The sequence below is a fragment of the Geospiza fortis genome, unplaced genomic scaffold (genome assembly GCF_000277835.1).
Source record: "Geospiza fortis unplaced genomic scaffold, GeoFor_1.0 scaffold397, whole genome shotgun sequence".
In the NCBI taxonomy this organism is placed as follows: Eukaryota; Metazoa; Chordata; class Aves; order Passeriformes; family Thraupidae; genus Geospiza; species Geospiza fortis.
This window is the reverse complement of record NW_005054537.1, coordinates 731,275-751,778: the sequence shown is the minus strand read 5'-3', so window position 1 is coordinate 751,778 and position 20,504 is coordinate 731,275. Positions and strand designations below refer to the sequence as shown.

Sequence of the window (20,504 nt, the reverse complement as noted above, 5' to 3'; positions counted from 1 at the left end):
TGGATATTCTCCAATAACTTAGACCACTAATACTGAACAGACTCGACCAGTGGGTGGTTGGACACAAAAACCCACTGTAGAGTCTGATCTCTAGGAAAGAGCCAAGTCTAGGATTTCTGAGAAACTCATGAAAAGTAGCAGCACTGAACACAGCAGAGGGGAAATCATAACAGACAATCAACTACACATGTCTTTCAAGTGCAGTTAAGTGGGATCTCTGTCAGAATAGCTCGCCCAATTCTAAATTCTCGTCTCAAGGATTATGTTAAGAAACTGAGAAGATGGTGGCCAGTGGTAAGAGCAAGAAAATGACTACCAGAGATTTTCCTAAGGAGTATTTTGAGTACAAAGGCACAACATGGTACCATCAGACCAGAGTTATATATCTGCAAGGAATTCACAAGGCTGTTAATTATTATAGATCAAAGTACAACACAATCTAACGACCAGCACAGCAAGGTTCATTAACCTAAAGTCAAAACAACAGGTTTTTTTCTTAAAAAAAGGTGAAGATAATTTTTCATCACCTCTCTTACTTTGTAGCAAATTGGGTGGTATATCATTGTGATTTGTAAATTAATAGTGGCTATTTTTCCCCTCTAAAAAAACTTTCAAGCAGGAATGATAGCGCCTACCAGATCCAGAGAACCCTGGACGACTGTAAGATGGTGGGTACCCCGGACGGGCTGGCCGTAGTTTTTTACCTTTTCCGAGCTCTCCCGGCGCAGGCAGAGGTGTCGTTCCTCCCGCCACCTTGGCTATTCCCATCACGTGCAGTTGCACGGTTTTTTAAACCGCAGTCCCCGCCGGGGTGCTGCCCTGCGCCCCAACTCGCCGCGCTTCCAAAGCGGAGCCGGGAGGTTCGAGGAGACCTGCGGGAGCCGGCTGCGGGACAGGGAGCGGAGCCGGGCGCCTGGATAGTCCTCGGGAGCAGGAGTCGTCGCCCCAGTACACACGCCGCAAAGCAGCTGGAGTTGCTTTTTTGGTAGATCCGTCCAAATCTGTACCCAGGCTTAGGCGCACTGAAGCCTAAATGGGTAAATAGTTGCCTCCAGTGAATCACTGCTTGCTGTCTTGTGCAGCAACGGCATGTTTGCCCTAATATGCGTCTAAATAAGGAGACACAGAATTAGAGGCCCTGAAATTCTGTTCCTGATATATATGGTACCTGTTACCAGTCTTCTCAGAGTAGCTGGTTGCAGTTGTGAAACCTCAGGTGAAACACCTGTGTCTGTGTTATTTATGGACTGTCACATTCTGGTATGAGATTTTTCCTCAGTCATGTTCAAAATGCTTGGATTCTGACACTTTCCTCCAAATCAGCACTGTATGCCCCCTTTCAGGCTCCCTGAGCTACAGTCAGCCTGACACTGGGCCCCCAAATTACTCCTCTAGCTAGTGACAGATGTAAAAAAGAAATGAAGTCACTGCTCCTTTTCTGGGCAAATCTGTACCTGGCTAAAGCTCTGTCCAGTGGCAATGGAGCTGCTACTTCTGCTGGATTCTGCTGGATTCTGGCAATTTTTTTTTCCTCTGGTGCTGAAAAACATGCTGGCAGATTATCCGCTCTGATGCTTCAAGATTGGGAGCAATTCCCAGTGCATGGAGGAACAAAAGCTGCCACAGTAGCTCTATAAATATACCCAACAAGTGGATCTTAGTAGGTTCTGCCTGTTTTCTTATTCTCAACAGCATAATGTGGTTAATTGCAGAGAAGTTTTTAGAATTGACTGATTAGAAAAAAAGTATGTTTTATAGATGGACTATCAAGTTGTGATAGGATTTGGGAGATAAAATCAGTGTGGTTTTTTCCCTTGTTCTGTGTCTTGATTCAGCAACATATGTGTGGTTTTGTTTTCCTGGGCAGTGCTAAGGTGGCTGGATGAGTCTGTTTAAACAAGGGATGTCAGGTGAGAACTGGCAAAATGGGTCTGGTGCAACCAGTTACCAGTTGCAGGATGCGACATTTTTCTTCATATTGCAGAATAATCACACTATGACACAACACAGTACAATTTTTTTCCTCTCCATTGCCTTCATGCATTCTCTTAAGCTACAGAATGATAAAATTTGAGGACTTGTTTTGCAAATATTGTGCCTAGGGCTTTGTTTGGTGTGTGCTTTTGGGTTTGTTTGGGATCTGGGTGTGGGAGGGTGCAGATGCATTGAAATGCACTTGGGTTGACTTGCTGCTCCTGAAGCAGAGGAACCTATTTGCTATTCTTAAAATGAAATTTCAGAAAGCATGGTCAAAACTATTTTTGATTCCAGTTCTCAGCTCTTTGCAATGGAATGCATCAAGGGTATGAATATAATACTGCAGAAATGACTCGTTTATTTCCTGAGCATGAGAATTTGAGGATTTGGCTTTAAAAATTGGTAGCTCTGATAGACTCTAGGTTCTCAGTATGTTTTTATGTTGGGGTATGTTGAACTTCTGGTGGTAATGATGACTGCAGAATTATGAGCAATTACTCTTGTCTGTTTTTATATAGTTTGGAATTGAGGTCAAAACACAGATAAATAAATATTCTGTTCTATTACTCTAATCCTTCCACCCCCGCTACCATGTGGAGCAAATGGTCTTATATGTATTCTTTCAGAAGACAGCAAATGCTTCATTTCTTTAAAATATCATTCCATGTACGTGATCAGTGGAACTAAACAATAATGGTCTTTCCATCACGCTAAAATTATCCATTTATCCAATAAGATCTGTATGTATCTGCTGGATATTGGATTTCTGTACAGGTTATAGTGTTTATTTACTGATTTGTTTTTTTTTCCCACATTCACTTTAGAAAAGGTGCTTTCTGGAATTTTAACAGGAAAGTGCCTATCCGGTACATCTTCTCAGTCAGTAACAGCAGATGAGTTTTAAGTCAGAAATCTGGGTTGAAGGAAAGTGACAGAACAGAAATTACAAAATAAATTAGCAAAATTGCCAATTTAAAAGCAAATGCTACATTCCAGTCTCTGAACATGCTGTTAATCAGGAAGCAGGAGAAGCAAAGGCAATAATTTCTGGAGATATTTTCGCCTTTCATGATAGCAAAAAATAACCTCATGCTACTAGTAAAGCAGATGTTTTTTTGTCTGCTTAATATTTAATACTAATAACTCAAACACTTTCAGATATTAAAAGCAGAAACACTACTTTCCTCCAGATGAACATTTATAGCTCACAGAAGAAGCAGCTGCCACGGAGGCTCTAGTTGTTTACTGAATCGTGTGCTCTTGATCCTGTGTGCTATGAAATTGTGAGAAGCAGGAACAAGCCCTAGATTGGGCATGTTTTTAAAAAACTGAATTGTTTTTACCAGTGTAGTTAAAAATTCTCATGCCTGTAAATTGTTTTTGTTTTTCAGCTTGTCCAGGAGTTCAATACCCAGGTGGCTCTCTATCGGGAGCTGGTCATTTCTATTGGGGATGTCTCAGTCACCTGTCCTTCTCTGCATGCAGAATTGCACAAAACTCGAACCCGAGGATGTGAGATGGCCTATCAGGCTCATCAAAAACTAGCAGCAATTTCTGGGTAGGAGGCAACTTATCTTTAATTAAAGCCGTATTCATGTGCAAATCTTTGTTAAGTACTACATAATGCTTTGCCTGAGAGTTTCCATTAACTTATCTTTCTGTTTTAGGTGTAGGGGTGTATGACCACAAATTTTGCAGAATGTCTACATCCTTACAATAGTACAATTTTGGATCAAATCCTGGTCCCCTCACCAAGAACATATCCTTCTAATTTTGCTGGATGCTTTTATGTGAGACAAACAGGATTTTACTGCTTATCACTACAGATCAAAGGGGAACTCACACCCTTCAAGGGTGAAGTAGCAATAGCTTTCTGTCCAGTCTTTCATACCTTATTGAATAGTTAAGAGACAACTAGCTCAGTTCAACTAGAGACTCAACAAAACTAAACCAAAATTAGGTGCAAACCGAGTGAGTGTAATACAAAAACTACTCTGAGAACTTGTGTTTACCTTCTACATGTTTTTAAACCCTTGTTTGTGTTGAAATAAGAATGAAAGCTTTGCCTGCATATCATGTTTTAATTTATTCTTTGGTATTATGTACATTCCTTTCCATGGTGACAGAATGTATTATCACATACTTGAGACTATGCCTCAGTGCAAGATCAACCAGCATAAATAGCTGTTTCCTTAAAAATGGGAATTCGTGCAGCTAATTCCATGTGGGTTCTTCACAGTATGGTGACTGGGGCATTTGTATTTATCATGTACCCCCTGAGTCATGTCTTTCTGATTACACTTTGTCAGAACTCTTTGCATCTGTCTTATCTACCATAAGCTATTTTGCACCACTAGAAAAAGAAAACACCTTCTTTTTTTGTAGCTCTGCCTAATCCCCATTGAATTTCTTTTCATCGCTGTAATATATAAAGAAGTCTGTTATAGGCGTGGTATATAAGGGGAGCTCAAACTAACAAACCAAACAGAAGAGGATACTTGTTGGATATTTTAGTAGAATTTCACCATTTTCAAGTAAGACTTTGTGCAAAGTCACTTAAGTTGGTTTTGTGACCTCTGATTTGTTTCTCAAACAAATTGCATGCTTTTAAAATACTAAAGTCAGTGGGAACTTTTAAAAAAACAGCAATGACAGTACATTGAAAATGTGAAAACAAACAGTAGTGAAATTTATCTTTTTTGCTTTCAGACTCAAAAGAAAAAGTAGTATGAAGCAAAATAATACATTTGAATAGCTGAACTTATTTTGTAACTTTTAAATATTTTTTCCCTCTAAAGAAAACAATTGGTGCATGCTCATTTAGAAAGTACATGGGTTTTTTAAGCAATCATTTCGCAGCTGGAAGTCTGTCATATGCACAAAGATGTCCTGAAGGTTGTGCAGCTGCCGCGAGATTGACATTTGGCTAATCTAAAACTGTTTTAAATAACTCTGATAGTAGTGTGATATCCATAACAACTGGTAGGTGTTAGAAACTATCTGGAAATTACTGGTTTGGTTTGACACACATTTTACAGGATATGCTTTGCATCCCCACCCTTCTATAGCTGAGGAAAGCCATATGAGACATTAACTTTTTTTATGTATTTGTGAGGAAAAGTGGAAAATGGAAGATTAAAAGAAAGCAAAAAAGAAATAGAAGGAGAGGAGTAATATATAGTCGTAGAGCTTTAGTCTTCATTTCGGCAAAAAGACTGATAAAAATATGTATGAAATAGGATCTGGAATAGGAATCTAATTGGATAGGAAGAAGAAGTATCAGGAAGAAAAATGCTTAGGGACAGGAATGCATTAAATCATCCTTAGTATTAGTCAGGAGGGTAGTGTGCTGCTCAGAAACCACTCTTACTCAGCATATGGGATGAAGGCTTACTTAGTTCAAAATGCACAGCACTGCACTGGGTAACATGACAAGTTCTGTCTTCCAGAACTTATTAAAGAAAATGTGTTGCTTTTCCACCCAGAAATAGTAATAGCGAGTAGCTGTTTATGTTACCAGACTATAACATTTCACGAGGAAACAGCATTCTATTAATTAAGGCCATCAGTAATGTTCAGTTAGTCTCTAAGTGATCTACCTGAGGTGTTGCATGGCACTCTTACTTTTGAGAAGTCTGCGTCACTGTCTTAAGAGAATACTAAGTTTATCTTGTTTGTGCTGTTTTCCTTGGAAAATTAGCAGACACCTTTAATGTTATGCTGTTCCTCTTTGAATATATCAGGATTTTACAGAATCATGGAATTGTTAGGGTTAGAAGGACCTCTGGCGATCATCTGGAAATCACCTAGTCCAGCTCCTGTTGGCACTAGTGCCTGTGAGACTCTTAAATGCACACCTGACTTGGACAATTAGAAGAATTCCCTTTTGTAATTCACTTGTCCTACAAGACTAAGCAAGGTAACAAATAGGAAAGATGCAAAGACTTGGAAAGAAAACAAAAGCAAATCCTCTGTGGTGGAGAAGGGAGCTCTGGGAAGAAATCTGGAAATTATGGAAAGGGAAGGAAATGCTGAAGTGGAGATAATGCATTAGAAACTGAGCAGGATAGAAGTCATGAGGACCAAAAAAATACATTGGTCATGGGCATATCAGTTCTGGAATATTAGACAGACATCAGAGCAGGACAGCGATGTAATGTGAACAAGAAGAGAAGGCTGCAAGTGTACCTGTAGAAAAAGGCTACGCTGATATGCCAACAAAAGCAGATTCAGCTGTAGAATCAGAGGAAGTGAAAGTCATGCTTATGTTTTAAAAACTGAGAGAAAGAAAGACAAAGGAGATGATGAAAAAAAGATGAAGTAGCAAGGAAACATAAAACGTTATAAAGTCCACACTGAATTAGACCATATCACCCCATCTAGCTCAAACCTGACAGCTGCTGGTAGCAGTGATTTCATTAAAAAATAAGCAAGGATACAAAAAACAGGTTGTACATAGAACGATGGCTTCTCTCGGCAGCACTCAGTAAGTAAAGGCTGCATGTGAACAATCTGTATCTGACAAATGTGATTTCTCTAAACATTAAGATCTTTTACTCAAAAAATGCTGAGATTGAATAAGGACATCTTTACACTGTGATGTATTTAAAAACCTATTTACTAAAAAAATATTACTAAAAAAAATTTCAAATTATGTCTCCAACTTAATAGGGCCTCATAGATATTACATCTTCTTCTTTACTTGCTCTGATATTTTTTCTTATACAAGTAGTGAGATGTTAGCAGAGGGGAATAAAGATTAGAAATAAAAATAATCTAAATTGAAATATCCTAATTCTAATTAATGTTCCTTTAGGAATGCAAGTCAAAGTAAACCCTCCTTTCAATGTTGGTTTTCTTAGGACTTTAGGTCAATGCCTGCTCTTACACTAAAAGTTATTAGAGATTTTTAATGAGCTGCCTTCTGAAGAAGGTGAGTAAGATTCAATCCTTCCATCACACTTTCTTCTGTATAATGTAGCAGAAATTAAAAATCTCTAAGTCTTTACATTGTTCATCCTTATAGTATTAGTTGTCATGGTCAAAACTGGAGAAAGTACAGCAACAAGAAAATGAGTCAGCATGATTTTTTCCAAAGAAAAAGAACGGAAAAAATATTTGTAACAGTAAGAAGATGAGGGGAAAAAGATGTGAATCTCTGGTATGGAAGGGAGTCTGCTTTATGGAATGATAGAGTGATGATCTTTTAGAGTTCATCAGATGGGGTTTCATCAGCTGGTTTTATAAGTGGTGTCCACTGAGTCTGGAATGTTAACAGAGAGTTAGCTCAGAACTGTATTTTAAGATACAGGTCTGCACAACTGTGCACACGCTTTTGTAAATGTCCTTACATATTTTCAAGCACTTGATATGCTTACATAATGTGTGCACTTGGCACACTGAGACCAGAACTGGCAGTGTCTCTGTGACAGTCTGATATATATATGTTGGCAGTGGCTTTTTTTGCATGAAATAAAACTTGTGTGAGGAGCTCACGGGTGCATGGCAATGTACATCTGTGTGAGCATAGCTCTAGAAGTGATTTTTCTCTCTTTTTCTGACTGATGTTGCAAAGTCCAAAATCTAAGGAGGAATAAACCTACTCTCTACACTAGTACGTGCCGGGGCATCAGCTTTGCAGGAGAGGATCTTGGGGGTTCTGGTGAACATCAGGTTGAACATGAGCCAGTGCTGTGCCCTTGTGCAAAGAGGGCCAGCAGCCTCCTATGCTGCTTTAGGAAATGTTGCCAGAAGGTTGATGGAGTTCATAATTCCTTTCTACTCAGGGCTGTTGAGGCCATATCTGGAATACTAGGTCCAGCACTGGGCTCCCTAGTAGAAAGGAGGAAGGGACATCCAAATCAGGTCTAATCAACTACCGTAAAGATGGTTAGGCAACATCCCACGTACAAAGCAAGGCTGCTAGACCTGGGATTGTTTAGCTTGGAGAAGAGAAGGCTGGGAGAGGGATATTATCCATATGCATAAAAACTACCTCCTGGAACAGTGTGAAGAAGATGCAGTCAGACTGTTCTCAGTGTTACACAGTGGTAGGACATCAGGTAAAAATTGAAATACAAAGAAAAATTGATTTAAAATTTTAAACTCCTTTTTTTTCCTGTGAGGCAGGTAGAATATTGGAACAGGTGCAGTGAGAGGTTCTGGAGGCTCTGTCCTTTGAAATACTGAGAATTCAACTGGTCATGGTCCTCCATAACCCTCTGTAGCTGGCATTGCTTTGAGTAGGAGGCTTGGGCCAAATTAGTTCTAGGTGTCCCTTCTAGCCTGTGATGAAGTCATCATAGATCTCCTTGGGAAAATTCAAAGAAAGTTTCCTTGTTTGACACCCATGTGCATCTGTTACTTTTATTAAATAGTTGTTAATTTTAAGTTCCCCTAAGTTCATGAAAGGTTGAGAAAGTCAGCTAAAAATCACATCCTGATTGCAATCATTTGCACAAAAAGACTATCATAGGCTTGCTTTAAGTTTTTAATTTTATGTAATTTCTACTTTTGTTTTCCTTTGCCATCTACAGTAGGAATTCTCATGTTTTCAATAAGCACCAAATGGTAATTTTCTCAGAGCTAATTAATATTAGATTGTTTCTTAAAGCTGTTTTAAAACATTCTGCTGACACCCAATTGTGGCCAATTTTTTAATTGAACTGTCTGAATTTTCCCTGAATTACAACCCCACAAAATTATTATCTGCGTTCTAAAGGACACAAACAAAAAAGATTGCCTCAAATATTTTACACATTAGGTGAGAAGAATACTGCAGACCTATAAGTTATGAAAGCTGTAATCAGATAGGCATAAGAGAAATAATTTTAACTGTTTAACTATGTTAAATAAAGCTCTACTGGCAGTCAGTATTAGCTGAGCAGAAACAAAGCACAGAAACACTTAGCTCAACAGGGAAGAATTTTTATAATCGTGATTCAAAACCAACTTTATACCAGCAGTTAAAGCAACAAACCAGAGGTCTGCCCCAGCTAGATAGTGATGGAGCAGCATTTGTGGAGATCTCTGTCCTTCTTAGACATCTTTGCAGTCACTGCTGTGGTACTCCTGTCAGTGTATGTATCAGAGATGGGGAGAGTGATAATGTCGATCATGGGGTTCTGAATCACAGGCGCTGCTGGCTGTACTCAGCTCTGGGTTGGAGTTGTTAGCATTGTTTCAACTGCCAGATGGAAAGTTAAGAAAAAAGGTAAGTGCTTCACAGAGATTGCACCAGAATGTGACCTGATTAAAGTATAGTTAAATATCAAAAATAGCGTTATGATATGTAAGAAAACAAGGAAAGTAGTCAATATTCACTGCAAGAATCAGTAATGTTACACATTATAGTACCAGTAGCTTAATGCCCTCTGAAGGTTTTGTGATTTCTTGCTAAAATGTTGCAGATGTTTTAAATTGTAACAGCTTGAAGTTGTGACCTTAAAAATCCTGTCAAGTAAAAAATACTGAGATCCTCCACTTCAGAAAACTCTTGGAAATTTTCTTACATGCTTAAAATTTTCTTGTAGTTTTGAGCATATCAGATTCTAGAAGCAAATTATTACAGTGTTTATTCCACTTTGTTTGGCTGGCATATATTTACTGATTTGTACATCCTGAAGTGATTGCAAATGTAGTACTGTGTATCAGAAACTACACCTGATCCAGTGACTCAAATCCTGTTTTGACTAATGGGAGTTCCTATGCATGGGAATGGGAATGTTTTGACAAACAAGCTCAGATGTGGTTAGTTTAATGTACCCCTTAAGGACCATGAAGTACATGATAGTGCAGTAGGTATACCATAGCTTACTCTTTTCACAAGAGGGTAAGATGGACATGTATTGTACTGAATAGATTCCTTGTCAAAAAATTTCTCTGATTATATAATCCGCATGCTTCTAAAATGATGGAAAAGGAGAGCAAAAAGATAAAACTATTTTCTGTGGGATTGAGTTAAGGTACCTTTGCTTATTAAGAATAAAATATATTTACTCAATTTAAATGCAAGTTGAAAATGAAGTTGTTTAAGTCAGGCACCTGAAGTTCAGAAAGCAAGTAATGGAAGAAAAACAAGGTTATTTACTAAGGCTAGAACTCTCAAAATAGCTGACCTCTATAGACCGACATTTTCTTTGTACCTCTGGCTTTGGAGGAGCTTTAATAGGTGTTTGGGACTTGAAGATCCAAGGTATTAATATCTCCCTTTATAGATCTGTCTTTCATAACTGCAGGCCAGATTTAGTAAAGGGCAAGCAGACCTAAAAGTGGATTTATTACTCTATTATTTTTCTGTGTTCAGAACAGCATTTTGAAAATTCTGGAAGTTCTACATCTGCAGTAACACAGCATAAGTTAGTTTTGACAAAGTAGAAGAGCTTATGGCAACCTGCTTAATGATAAACCTCACCAGCAGTCAGAAGGACAGCATTCTTGCTTGTGCAGGATCTGACAAGATTGTTCCCAGAGGTGCTGGCAGAGCATCCTCAGAGTCTGACAACTTTGGGCCCGTCACAAAACGCAGTGGCCCCTGTCACTTCCTTTTAGCCAAAGCTGAAGGTGAGTCAAACTTAATTTCTAGACCACTTGCACCTGTGTAGCAGAAAAGGCATGAAAGTGAGAAAAGGGGAAAGTGAGTGCTAAAAGTAGAATGGACATTGTCAGTCAGTTATTTACCCCTTTCTTCAATCTGACACTCAATTAACACATTCACAGCCCTTTCCAGTGCAGTGCTGCCACTGCTGAGACACTCCAGGACTGCTGGGTAAGCCAGACAGGTAAGCCAGCTGCTTGCATGATGGGTCCCTCTAATAGCATGGAAGTCGTGTCCCAGCCCAGCAGCCAGGGAGGCTGCCCATGCTTGAGGATACAGCTATAAATAGCAGTATTCTCCCTGGGAAACAAAGCAGTATAGCTTTTCCTCTGTGACATGACCTGAAGCTGTGAGGTAGTTGTGGAGAATTAGGGGGCACATTGCCATTGTCTAACCCAGTGGAAAGAGTATTTTGCATGAGGAATCAAAATGATATTGAGGTCTGCTCTGTACTTGGGCTTCAAGCAGTGCCATTGCACATAAACACTGAAAACCACTAGGGAACTTCTTTTGTGGTATTCTAATCCTTGCTCCCATATTTTTTCCTATGTTTTAAGCAGATTAAACACATAAAGACACAGGGAAACAGATAATCAGAACTCAGGTAAATTCATAGTATTTTATATCTTCAACCTGGCAAACTGTACATTCACCTGCACAGTACCTTGGCCTAGGATCAGAGTATCCTGCAGATTTAAGGTGGTTTCCCTTCCATTTTAACATACCCTCTGCATTAATCACTCCCATTGTGGGTTCCTGGAAAGAAATACCAAAAACTAAGATATTACTGTAATTCACGTCCTTCAATGGACCGTTCTCTGCTGTACATGAACAGCATTCCACTACAGTTAGATTTTAGAAGGGTTATTTTTCAAACTCTAACTCATTAATAATGGAGTATTCCAGTTATAGGTAAGACTATCGGTAGCAATGGTTGAAATAACCAACCTGTTTCACATTCGTATTCTGAGGTTACAAACCTTTATATGAGAAATTTGGGTACTGAATTACATTGGCAGGGTCTCTTTAGAAATGCTGCAGAATCAGAGCTGATCTTTTGCAGAAAATTTGGTTTCTCTGCCAGCAGCCTCTAACTTTGTGCCCTTCTCTTGCCCTCTTTTGTCCTTTCAGAAGATCTGCTCTCATTGTTGAACATAAAAAGCTTTTCACACCTTTGCTTTGCAAGTGATTTTCTCAGGGAGTAATCAGCTAGAGGATCCAGCAGTTAGGTACATCTCTAGAAACAGGAACTATGGGAATTTTGAAAAGCCCACAGAACTTAAGTGTGGGCTCTGTTTTGACAGTTGCTGTTGCCTCTGCCTCACTCCAGATTTTCTCACGACCTTTCCTCCTTTGTCATTCTGTTTTTTTCAGTGTGTGTTGCTTTTTTTCTTCATAGCCTGTCTCCAAATAGTAATGAAATGAACATCTGATGTGCTACTGTCACATTAACTATTTGGGAACTTCTCATGGCTGTCTTGAATGTACATATAAGAAGCCCCCTGGAATCCAATGATCTTTAGATCTGTGGCATTACTGTAGTAAACATGGCTAACAAAAATAATAAAATTTTCAAACTCCTATGTTTTGGGAAAAGTCTGGAAAATCTCATTCAACCTCTCAGTGATGTTTCAGATTAATCACTTATTAAATAGGTGTACCAGTACTTACTATCTCTGAAAAATACTTATAATTTTACAGCATATTTGAGTCTTTCAAGGAAAAGCATTGTTTTCAAATCTTCTGTTTTATTATTGCTATAGTGTATGTAGATATTACATTTTTATCATTGTTTTCATAATTAATTTCTTCTGAAATTGATTTTTAAATGTCAATTTGCTGGAGAATTCTAAGCCCTAACATGTAAAAGCACATAGCAACTCCTGCTGCTACATCTTGTCATGTCATTTCACAAGTGGAATCAGTTAATAAGCTCTTCTTGAGCAAAAACCAGAGTGTTACTAATTTATGTCATGAAATAGCGCTTCACAAGGGGATCTAGAGATAAATTTTAGAAGGTATTTGAAGATAGAAGTGTAGCTGATTGTGAGCCTTTCAAGTGATGCTAATTTCTATGCCCACAAAAATTAGGAGTACCAGAGAAGCCTGCATGGTTCAAAATTAATGTTAGACCAATCTAAAAAACTTTTTTCATTGCAGTATTTCTGAAAAAAATAATATACGCTACATACCTATCTTCACAATGTGAATGAAAGTTGCACTTGTGCTAATCTGTAACCAAGATGGCCAAGAGGAGTGCCTTTGTTGTCCCCACTAGGCCCACTGCTTTGAGACGTGTTTCAATAGCATATTTCATTGTTTTCTCTTCCGTAGGTTTCTAACGAAACACAGCTAAAGCTAAAAATTTAGTGATGAGTTTTAAGTGCTTCTTTCCTGATCATTTTCCTAAATACTATTCAATTAAGAAATCCCACATGGCTGCAATTTTGGGTGATAGACACTTTGCCTATCTTTGTTCTTGGCTTAATATTGTTCTCAGAAATATTTTCTGATTCTCACTGAATCTGATAAAGCCAGACGATGTTGACAATATGTTTATATATCAGAATTCCACATATACTGGGATTTTGCTTCTGATTTCTTGCCTCCTTGTTTGTAAGTCTTGGACTGAGAATTGCCGGTTAATGGAAATGCTTTTACTAATGTTCAGTATTTCTCAACATTCTGGAACATTGCTCTTTAGTTAGAAGGAACCATTTGATTCAGTGCCCCTCACTGAAATCAGCCAACGACGTTGCCAAGTTAATTGTGCAGGGCCATGCAGTTAAGAGCATGTCCTTCTCACAATCTGTGTTTGATCAATCTCTTTCAAGTGCTGCACTTCCTGTCTAGTCAACTAGAAAAAACTTTACCCTTACTGTGAGCTGCTTGGTACATGGAGGCTTGCTCTAGTGAGAGTACCAAACAGTAGCTACGCTTAACAGCATCATCAGTACCTTGCAAGATCAGTCTCCAGCCATGGGAGATACCAGTTCTGTCAGGCTTCCACTGGAAAAAATCCAACCAGTTTCAACAAGGTGTACAAAATCTGTTGTAATTTTTCCAATTGCTTTATCACTCTGTTTCTGAACAATTAATTAAATAATTGAATCTGGGCATTAAGATCTTGTCTTGATGCAGCATTAAATGAAGCATTCCAGTCTTACCAGTTAAATGCTGTTTAAATTCATGTTTTAAAGTTAAAATATGCTGAAGTGTTGGCTGTTATTGGATAGAATTTTCTCCTTGATAGATATAATTATAGATTTACATTTACATTTTCCATATAATTTTTAACTATCAGAGAAATAATATACTACATTATTTGTACATTAAAATAGGAGGTCTTCTTTTCTTTTATATTCCATTTTTTATCTTACTGTTCTTATCTTTCATAAGAATGCTTCCATCATGAACATTTCCTGGCAGCAGATCTGGCGTAAGAATTCAAACACTGACATATTAAATTCTGTGCTCAAAGTTGTTGACAGAACTGCTTTCCCATTTCAAAAGAAAACAAGTTTGCATTTATTGTGTGAGCAAAGAGAAGCTGACACTTCATATCTCTGTCTATCATGGCAAGAGAGATCATTGCAAATGTACTGCTGGTAACCTTGGCAGCGTGGCAAATGGCTGAGTGGCAAAATATTTTAAAGTGCCATGTTTATACAGCAGCTTCCAATTATTTCCAACAGTTCTGGAGTTGTTATTGTGGTGAAACAGCACTATCCACCCATATGTGTTTATGAGCCCTCCCAAAAAAAGCCCCGACACCAACAAAGTAGTGTTTGGTACTTGGGAATATTATGACAACTGCAACCACAGTGTGTAAGACTGAGAACAGGGTGAGTCGGTGTGCTGAAGAAGCACTCCCTTCATGCAGAGTGAAGAGTCTCAGTGCACCAAAGTTGTGGGCATTCCAAAGTCTGGGCATATAATTTAGCTGCAGACCTACCCAAAGTAGTGTGTGTATAGCATTTTGTAATCAATTTTGGATCATTCAAGACTCAGAAACAAGAAGTATGTCTGTGCAGCTGCTAATATACAATACTGAATGCCTAAAGAAAGACTTCATGGAGAAATCCTTGTTTCCCAAGCAGAAAAAAGGGCTTTTCAGAGAGGGAAAAAACCAAAAGTAACACCAGTTCACAAAGTCAAGTGAAGACCAAAGCAGGATTAAAAATCTAAATGAAAAAATTGCAAAGTTCTTTTTGCTAGAATACTGCTTCCTGAACACATTTTATCAACAGATGGTTTTAAAAATTTCTTTCTCCATATATGAATTTAAATTCAGGAAGCTAATCTATTTCTTTTTTCTTTCTATTTCCCTGTATTTTTTTTCTTCTTTTTGACACATTCAAGTTTTCTCAGTCTCTCAGCTGTGATTTCTAACTACTCTTACAGATTTGATCTGTGAAGTATCTGGTGGAGCTGTGTGAGATTCTACTGATTCTATAACACAATTTCTTTTTCACTTGGAATACTTCTATATGGAGGTATTTGAATTTTTCTTTAAAGAATTTGAGTATTTCTTAAAAAAAAGATGAAAAATACTCCAAGGTATAAGCATGATATATTCAGGCACTCCTAGCAGCATTTGATACATAAAAAATCCCGAACACCAGCTTATTCTGAGCAACCTGGAAATATCTACTGTAGGCACTGTTTTCCTTCCAGTTGAGAATTGTAGCAGTCATGGTATTGGTCTATTTGACCAGCAGACAGAAAAAAAGGATTATGAAAATGTATAGATTTTTTCAATAGTTGTTAATGCAATATAGCTCTTACCAAATCACAGTGAAACTTAAAGAACATCCTTCTTTCGGTTTAAATAGTTAATTAGGTGGTTTGTAATATTTTTGAGGAAAAGCCAATGCATTATTCCTTGCCTCTTCTCATTTTAACATATCTTCACAACCATTCCAGTTTTCTCATTTTGAAATATGGAAAACTAAAAATCCAAGTTACAAACAGAAAACAGGCATCCAAATTACTCTAATGCTTTATGGAATGCCTTTTGGAAAAATATGTTGAAATTTGTATTCAAAGAAGGTACTAAGAACAAAAGTAAAATGACAAAAGGAAGTGTCACAAATCTAGGAATCATCTGGTTTAGTGTCCTGAGAATGGTCAACAGCAGATGGCATCACTTGCCTGCAGCAGAGTTCTTTCTTCATCCAGGATGTTTCTAGCCCATTGTGACCTGGATATCCTACAGCATCAAATGCCTGAAGCACCTAACTCTCCTTCAGGCTCTCTGGAAAGTTTGACCCTGTTTGTCCACACAGATCAGAACCAATTTCATAAATGACCTCACATCAGATACTAGTTTTCATAAAATTCTTGTACAACTGTTAATCAAAGGAACTGGATGGGAGTGTAGGTATGAATCCATATATATTTTGCAGACTTTTGAAAGGTAGAGTTTATAAATCATTCATTAACAAACAGTGAGTGATTTAGAGACATTTTAAATAACACAGCAGCTTAACTAAAGTCAAAGGGCAAATCCATGGGCAGCATGACTATCAGCTGCCTGCAGGGAATTTAAAAGAGGCTGGGCTTGAGCCTGTTGGACAGCACAAACTTATCTGTGCTTTCTCTACATTTTTATCAAATTCATTTGAGAACAACTTGTTGATGCTGACAAGGCAGTGTTCTGAATAGGAATTTCCTAGATAAGCTTACAAGTTATTGCATATACAGCTAATGTCACTGTCTCCTTCTTGGTTAGCACAGATCTTTTCTGGAAGGTCGGTGTAATGGTTTTGATTTATGTGTTCTTCGGTATTATATAATTTGAGGCTGTGGAATGTTTTTTTTTTGTTCAACTGAGGCTAAAGCTAACAAGGCTGACTTGAGAGCCCACCCAAAGTTTTCTTTCATCTAACTGGACACCACCTTCTCAACAGGTTGTCTGATAACCTGCCGAAAAAGGCCCTGTTCAGCTCATATTTGACTAGTGCAGAAGTCTCCTCGATTTGTCTAAAGTAGAAGCAAGGGTCAGACAGCTGAAGGAAGGAACAATGGGGTTAGGGTATGCTGTCAAGCCATGTGTTTGGGTTTTTTTTTTTAAATGTTATGAGAACTCAAAAGTGTAACTGAAGACACACATACAATTTCATTTGGAATTCCGAGTACTTAAAAATATCCTGCTAGGGATTTTAAGCTTAACTTATCTTATTTTGAGACAACAGCCAAACTCACACCCAGTTGCTTGCTCACTCACTCCTCAGCAGAATATGAGGAGAAGACAGGAAGAAGAGAAAGATTAGGTGGAAATAAAGATAGGCACATCGACTGTCTGTAGAGCAGGCTTGACTTGGGAAATATTATCCGCATTTATTGCCAATTAAAATTAAAATAATTACTAATTTAAGTAATGGGAAGAGGAAAGAAACGTCAAGCTAGCACCTCTTCTGCCTGGCTTCCATGCTAAACTTCACTCCAGACTCCTCTACCCACCCCCGCCCTCCTGAGTTATGTAGGTGGGGTGGGAATATGGGGTTACAGTCCATAACCAATCTGCTTTGTTTCTCCTTCCTCCTCACAAGTCTCTTCAGCTGTAGTGTGGGCTTCTCCACAAGCAGTAGTCCTGTCAGAAAAATCTGCTCTAGCATAGGTTCTCCACAGGTGGCAGTTCCTTCAGGAACATCCATCTGCTCTGCTGTGCTCCGTGGGCTGCAGAGAAGATCTGCTCTGGCATGGAGAGCCTCCTCCTTTCTCTTACCCTGATATTCCCTCTCTTGTTTCTTACTCCTTTTTTTCCCCCTCACTCCTTCTCCCTGTGGCTGTTTTTGCCCTTTTTGAAAATAAGTTTTTTGCTCCACAGATAGGTTCAGCTGTGTCCTGCCAAGGATCCTTTGCAGAGCTGCAGGAACTGGCTGTGTCTAGCACAGGGAAGACCCTCACCTCATCCCACAATGGGCACCCTGTTGCCACCATCACTAGCAGAACATTGCAACTGCATCCAACACATCTAGTGTTACCTAGAGTGGAGTTTACATGGAATCTCTTGTTTCAGTGCTGTTTTACTCATGTACTGAGTGATTTATGATTGGGTTTGTCCTCCAGTGGAATAGTTTGGATAGTGTTCTGGTAATTTGCATATTGCCCTTGCTTGAGTTAGTTCAGCCATTGAAACTGACTTCTGAGGAAAGAAGTCTAAAAAATTCTGGTCTCTGATTCTGATCATTTCAAACCTTTTTCTTTTTTTTTTAATGTTGTATCTAAATTGTTCTAGCATGGAAATATCTAAAATGTTATCAACCTGGGAGTTAGCAATGTGTGTCTAAAATATGAGCCACTGCATTGTGGTTTTGTTGTGCTGGTTGTATCATATACTCAGATTGACTCTATCAGCCTTATCAGAGTTACTGGAGATTTACACTGTTCCAACAAAACTAAACCTGATCATGTCTTCTGTTACTGCGAGCACTGTTGTAACTGCTTCAAAACAACAATCTGATTTTACAAGAACAGTACTGCAGTCATTTATGGGTCTGCTAGGAAGAACAAGCCATGCTTTTTTCCTGGCTGGACTGGGTGGGGAATAGCAATTGTATCACAGTATTGCATAAGTAGAGAACAACAAACCAACACATGGCGCTGAAGCTGACAGCAGTTTGTGTACATTTTTTTAAAAATAACCCCAGCAAATGGGAGGAACACAAATAAGAACATTTTCCCAGGAACTGCTTAGAAAAAAACACCATTGTTGGACAACTTCTCTACCTATATTCAAAATGAATTCACCAGTCTTTTGTTGCCTTCAAAGATGTATGGGTACATGATAAAGAAATAATCAATCTGAGATACAAAAGCAGGGACAGGTTTAGTAGGCTGTTGAACCTGAGCTGTAATCAGAGGGGCTTCTGGTACTTGGTATATAAGGGGATTAAGTGGTATCTCCTTCGCAGTATTTGTCACACTTTGTATCCAAACAGAAGCACATGTCTGAGGTAAGTTTGGTTTTCTTCTTTTTCATCCTTCTACTGCTTTATATTTCTAAACTACGGTATTTCAGACTTTAACTTAAAATACAATTTACAGGGTAATATTTGTGGACAATGATTTTTCACTACTCATCAAGCCAACTTACATTATTTTTCAAGGGAAGCACATATATACAGCATTAGACACAATTTGATGATTTAATTTTCACTTCTGACTGGACAAATGTTTGTTTTCCTTTCGCTTTGAAGACTGACAGACTTCATTATATGTCTAGATAGTTTTTTTGGCTTATAGTATTTTGGAACTATTAATACTTTTATTTGGAGTTAAGCATAGAATTTGTCAAAGCAATGCTTTTATAAAAAGGTTTACCAGACCCTTCATATATCTTAGCTGCTCTTTTAACCAGAGATAGTACATCTGTCTATATTTTTTATGTTGTTGATATTTAAAGTAACATGCTGTTCTGTTGTAAATGTGTGACTAAAAGTCTCAAGTTCAACCATAATAATTTTTCAGTTTTAGTAGTCTTATGTTTTGCTTAATTTCACTTAAATTTCATGAATTTTAGTGCAGCTGTGAATGTTGGGCACCTGTGGAAATTCAGGAAAATCTCAAGGTCTTTCTCAGTTGTAACCAACATTTTGGCAGTACAGTAAAATGATCTGTCAACTATTTTGGAGGGAAAATAATTTTTAAATGAATCTTTACTCTTTTCCTTTGCATTTAAGGAGGAGCATTTTAATATTTTCTTCTTTGAGTTCTAAAATAATTACCAAAATAACTTCATTTACCTCTCTTAATGCTAGTGGGTACTATATGTTTGGTGTAAGAGCTCCCTCTATAGGTTTTATTTTAAATCTCAGTTTAGGAAAGTGGAAAGAAGATTCCACTTATTCTCAGTGCTTTATAAACATACTCAGTTGAACAACATTACATGATTTTTAAACGGCAGGATTTTATGGAAAGAAATCCATAGATTTTACCAATGGTTAAAGTATGAGAATGTAATAATCTATTAGAGATTTTATAGACTTACTTTTCTTTTTACAAAAAAATTATACTTCTAATAGCAGCCTGATAAACTGCATAACTTAAGCTGCTGTTTTATGTAGGAGTAACACAGCATTTTCACTTTTGTAACCACAGTTTATACCGTCAACAATGAGTTGCTGGTCTGTGTTTCCTGGGCAGGTGCTCAGTGCTGTGCTAGCTCTCATACATCCACGTGCACATAAGCTATTATGTTATAGCTCTGTTACAAACACAGTTTAGCACAGCATTGTATAAGATCATGTTATATGAGGTTTCTCTTGAATAACTTAAGTGGTCTTATTACAAATGAGCTGGACTAACTGACCGGCTGGCTTGAGGGAGAATATTAGAAGTTTGCATTAACTTTCCTTTGTAGATAAATATTGATTTGGTGTATAACTATTAAATAATAGTTAATAATAGTTAATCGTAAACATATCGTAACAAACATTCTGAAATTTATGTCTGTACTAGTTCCCTATTCAGCATTTCTCATGGCATGGCATTGTACACACAGAAAAATTGATAATGCTTTAAAAGGAAATGTTAAGCCCTGTACACAAAATTCAGGGATTATAAAATCTTCATTGGCATTCATATCAGAGCATTTGGCTTTCAGAGATGAAAGTGAGGCCTATATATATACATAGAAGCAAATTGTTTGCTTGCAAACTAATGGAATTATTGTGGTCATTATTACAACTAAACACTAATTAAATAGTTTGAGACAATTAGTGAGGATATTGGGCTGGAAATTATTCTCATTGTATAAACTCTATATAATATTTTTCTTGGATATCACTGCTGTTACTCTGGATTTGCAAATGAGAGAAGAATTTTGCCCGTAGTCTAGTTAGAAATGTTCTGTATTCTTGAGAAAACAATTATGGATTGGAACATGCATATATTATTGATGTTTCTAGTTCTTAACTCTCATACT

General features: G+C 37.8%; 1 protein-coding gene across 1 annotated transcript in view; it reads left to right on the top strand.

Moving 5' to 3' along the window:
• Positions 1-281: 281 nt before the first annotated feature.
• Positions 282-20,504, top strand: part of RGS7BP (regulator of G protein signaling 7 binding protein) — a 33,963-nt gene continuing 13,740 nt past the window's right edge. Inside the window, exons 1-3 of the mRNA XM_031063872.1 lie at positions 282-361; positions 584-668; positions 3,369-3,535. Coding sequence (XP_030919732.1) covers positions 282-361; positions 584-668; positions 3,369-3,535 — 332 coding nt within the window. The remainder of the gene's footprint in view (positions 362-583; positions 669-3,368; positions 3,536-20,504) is intronic.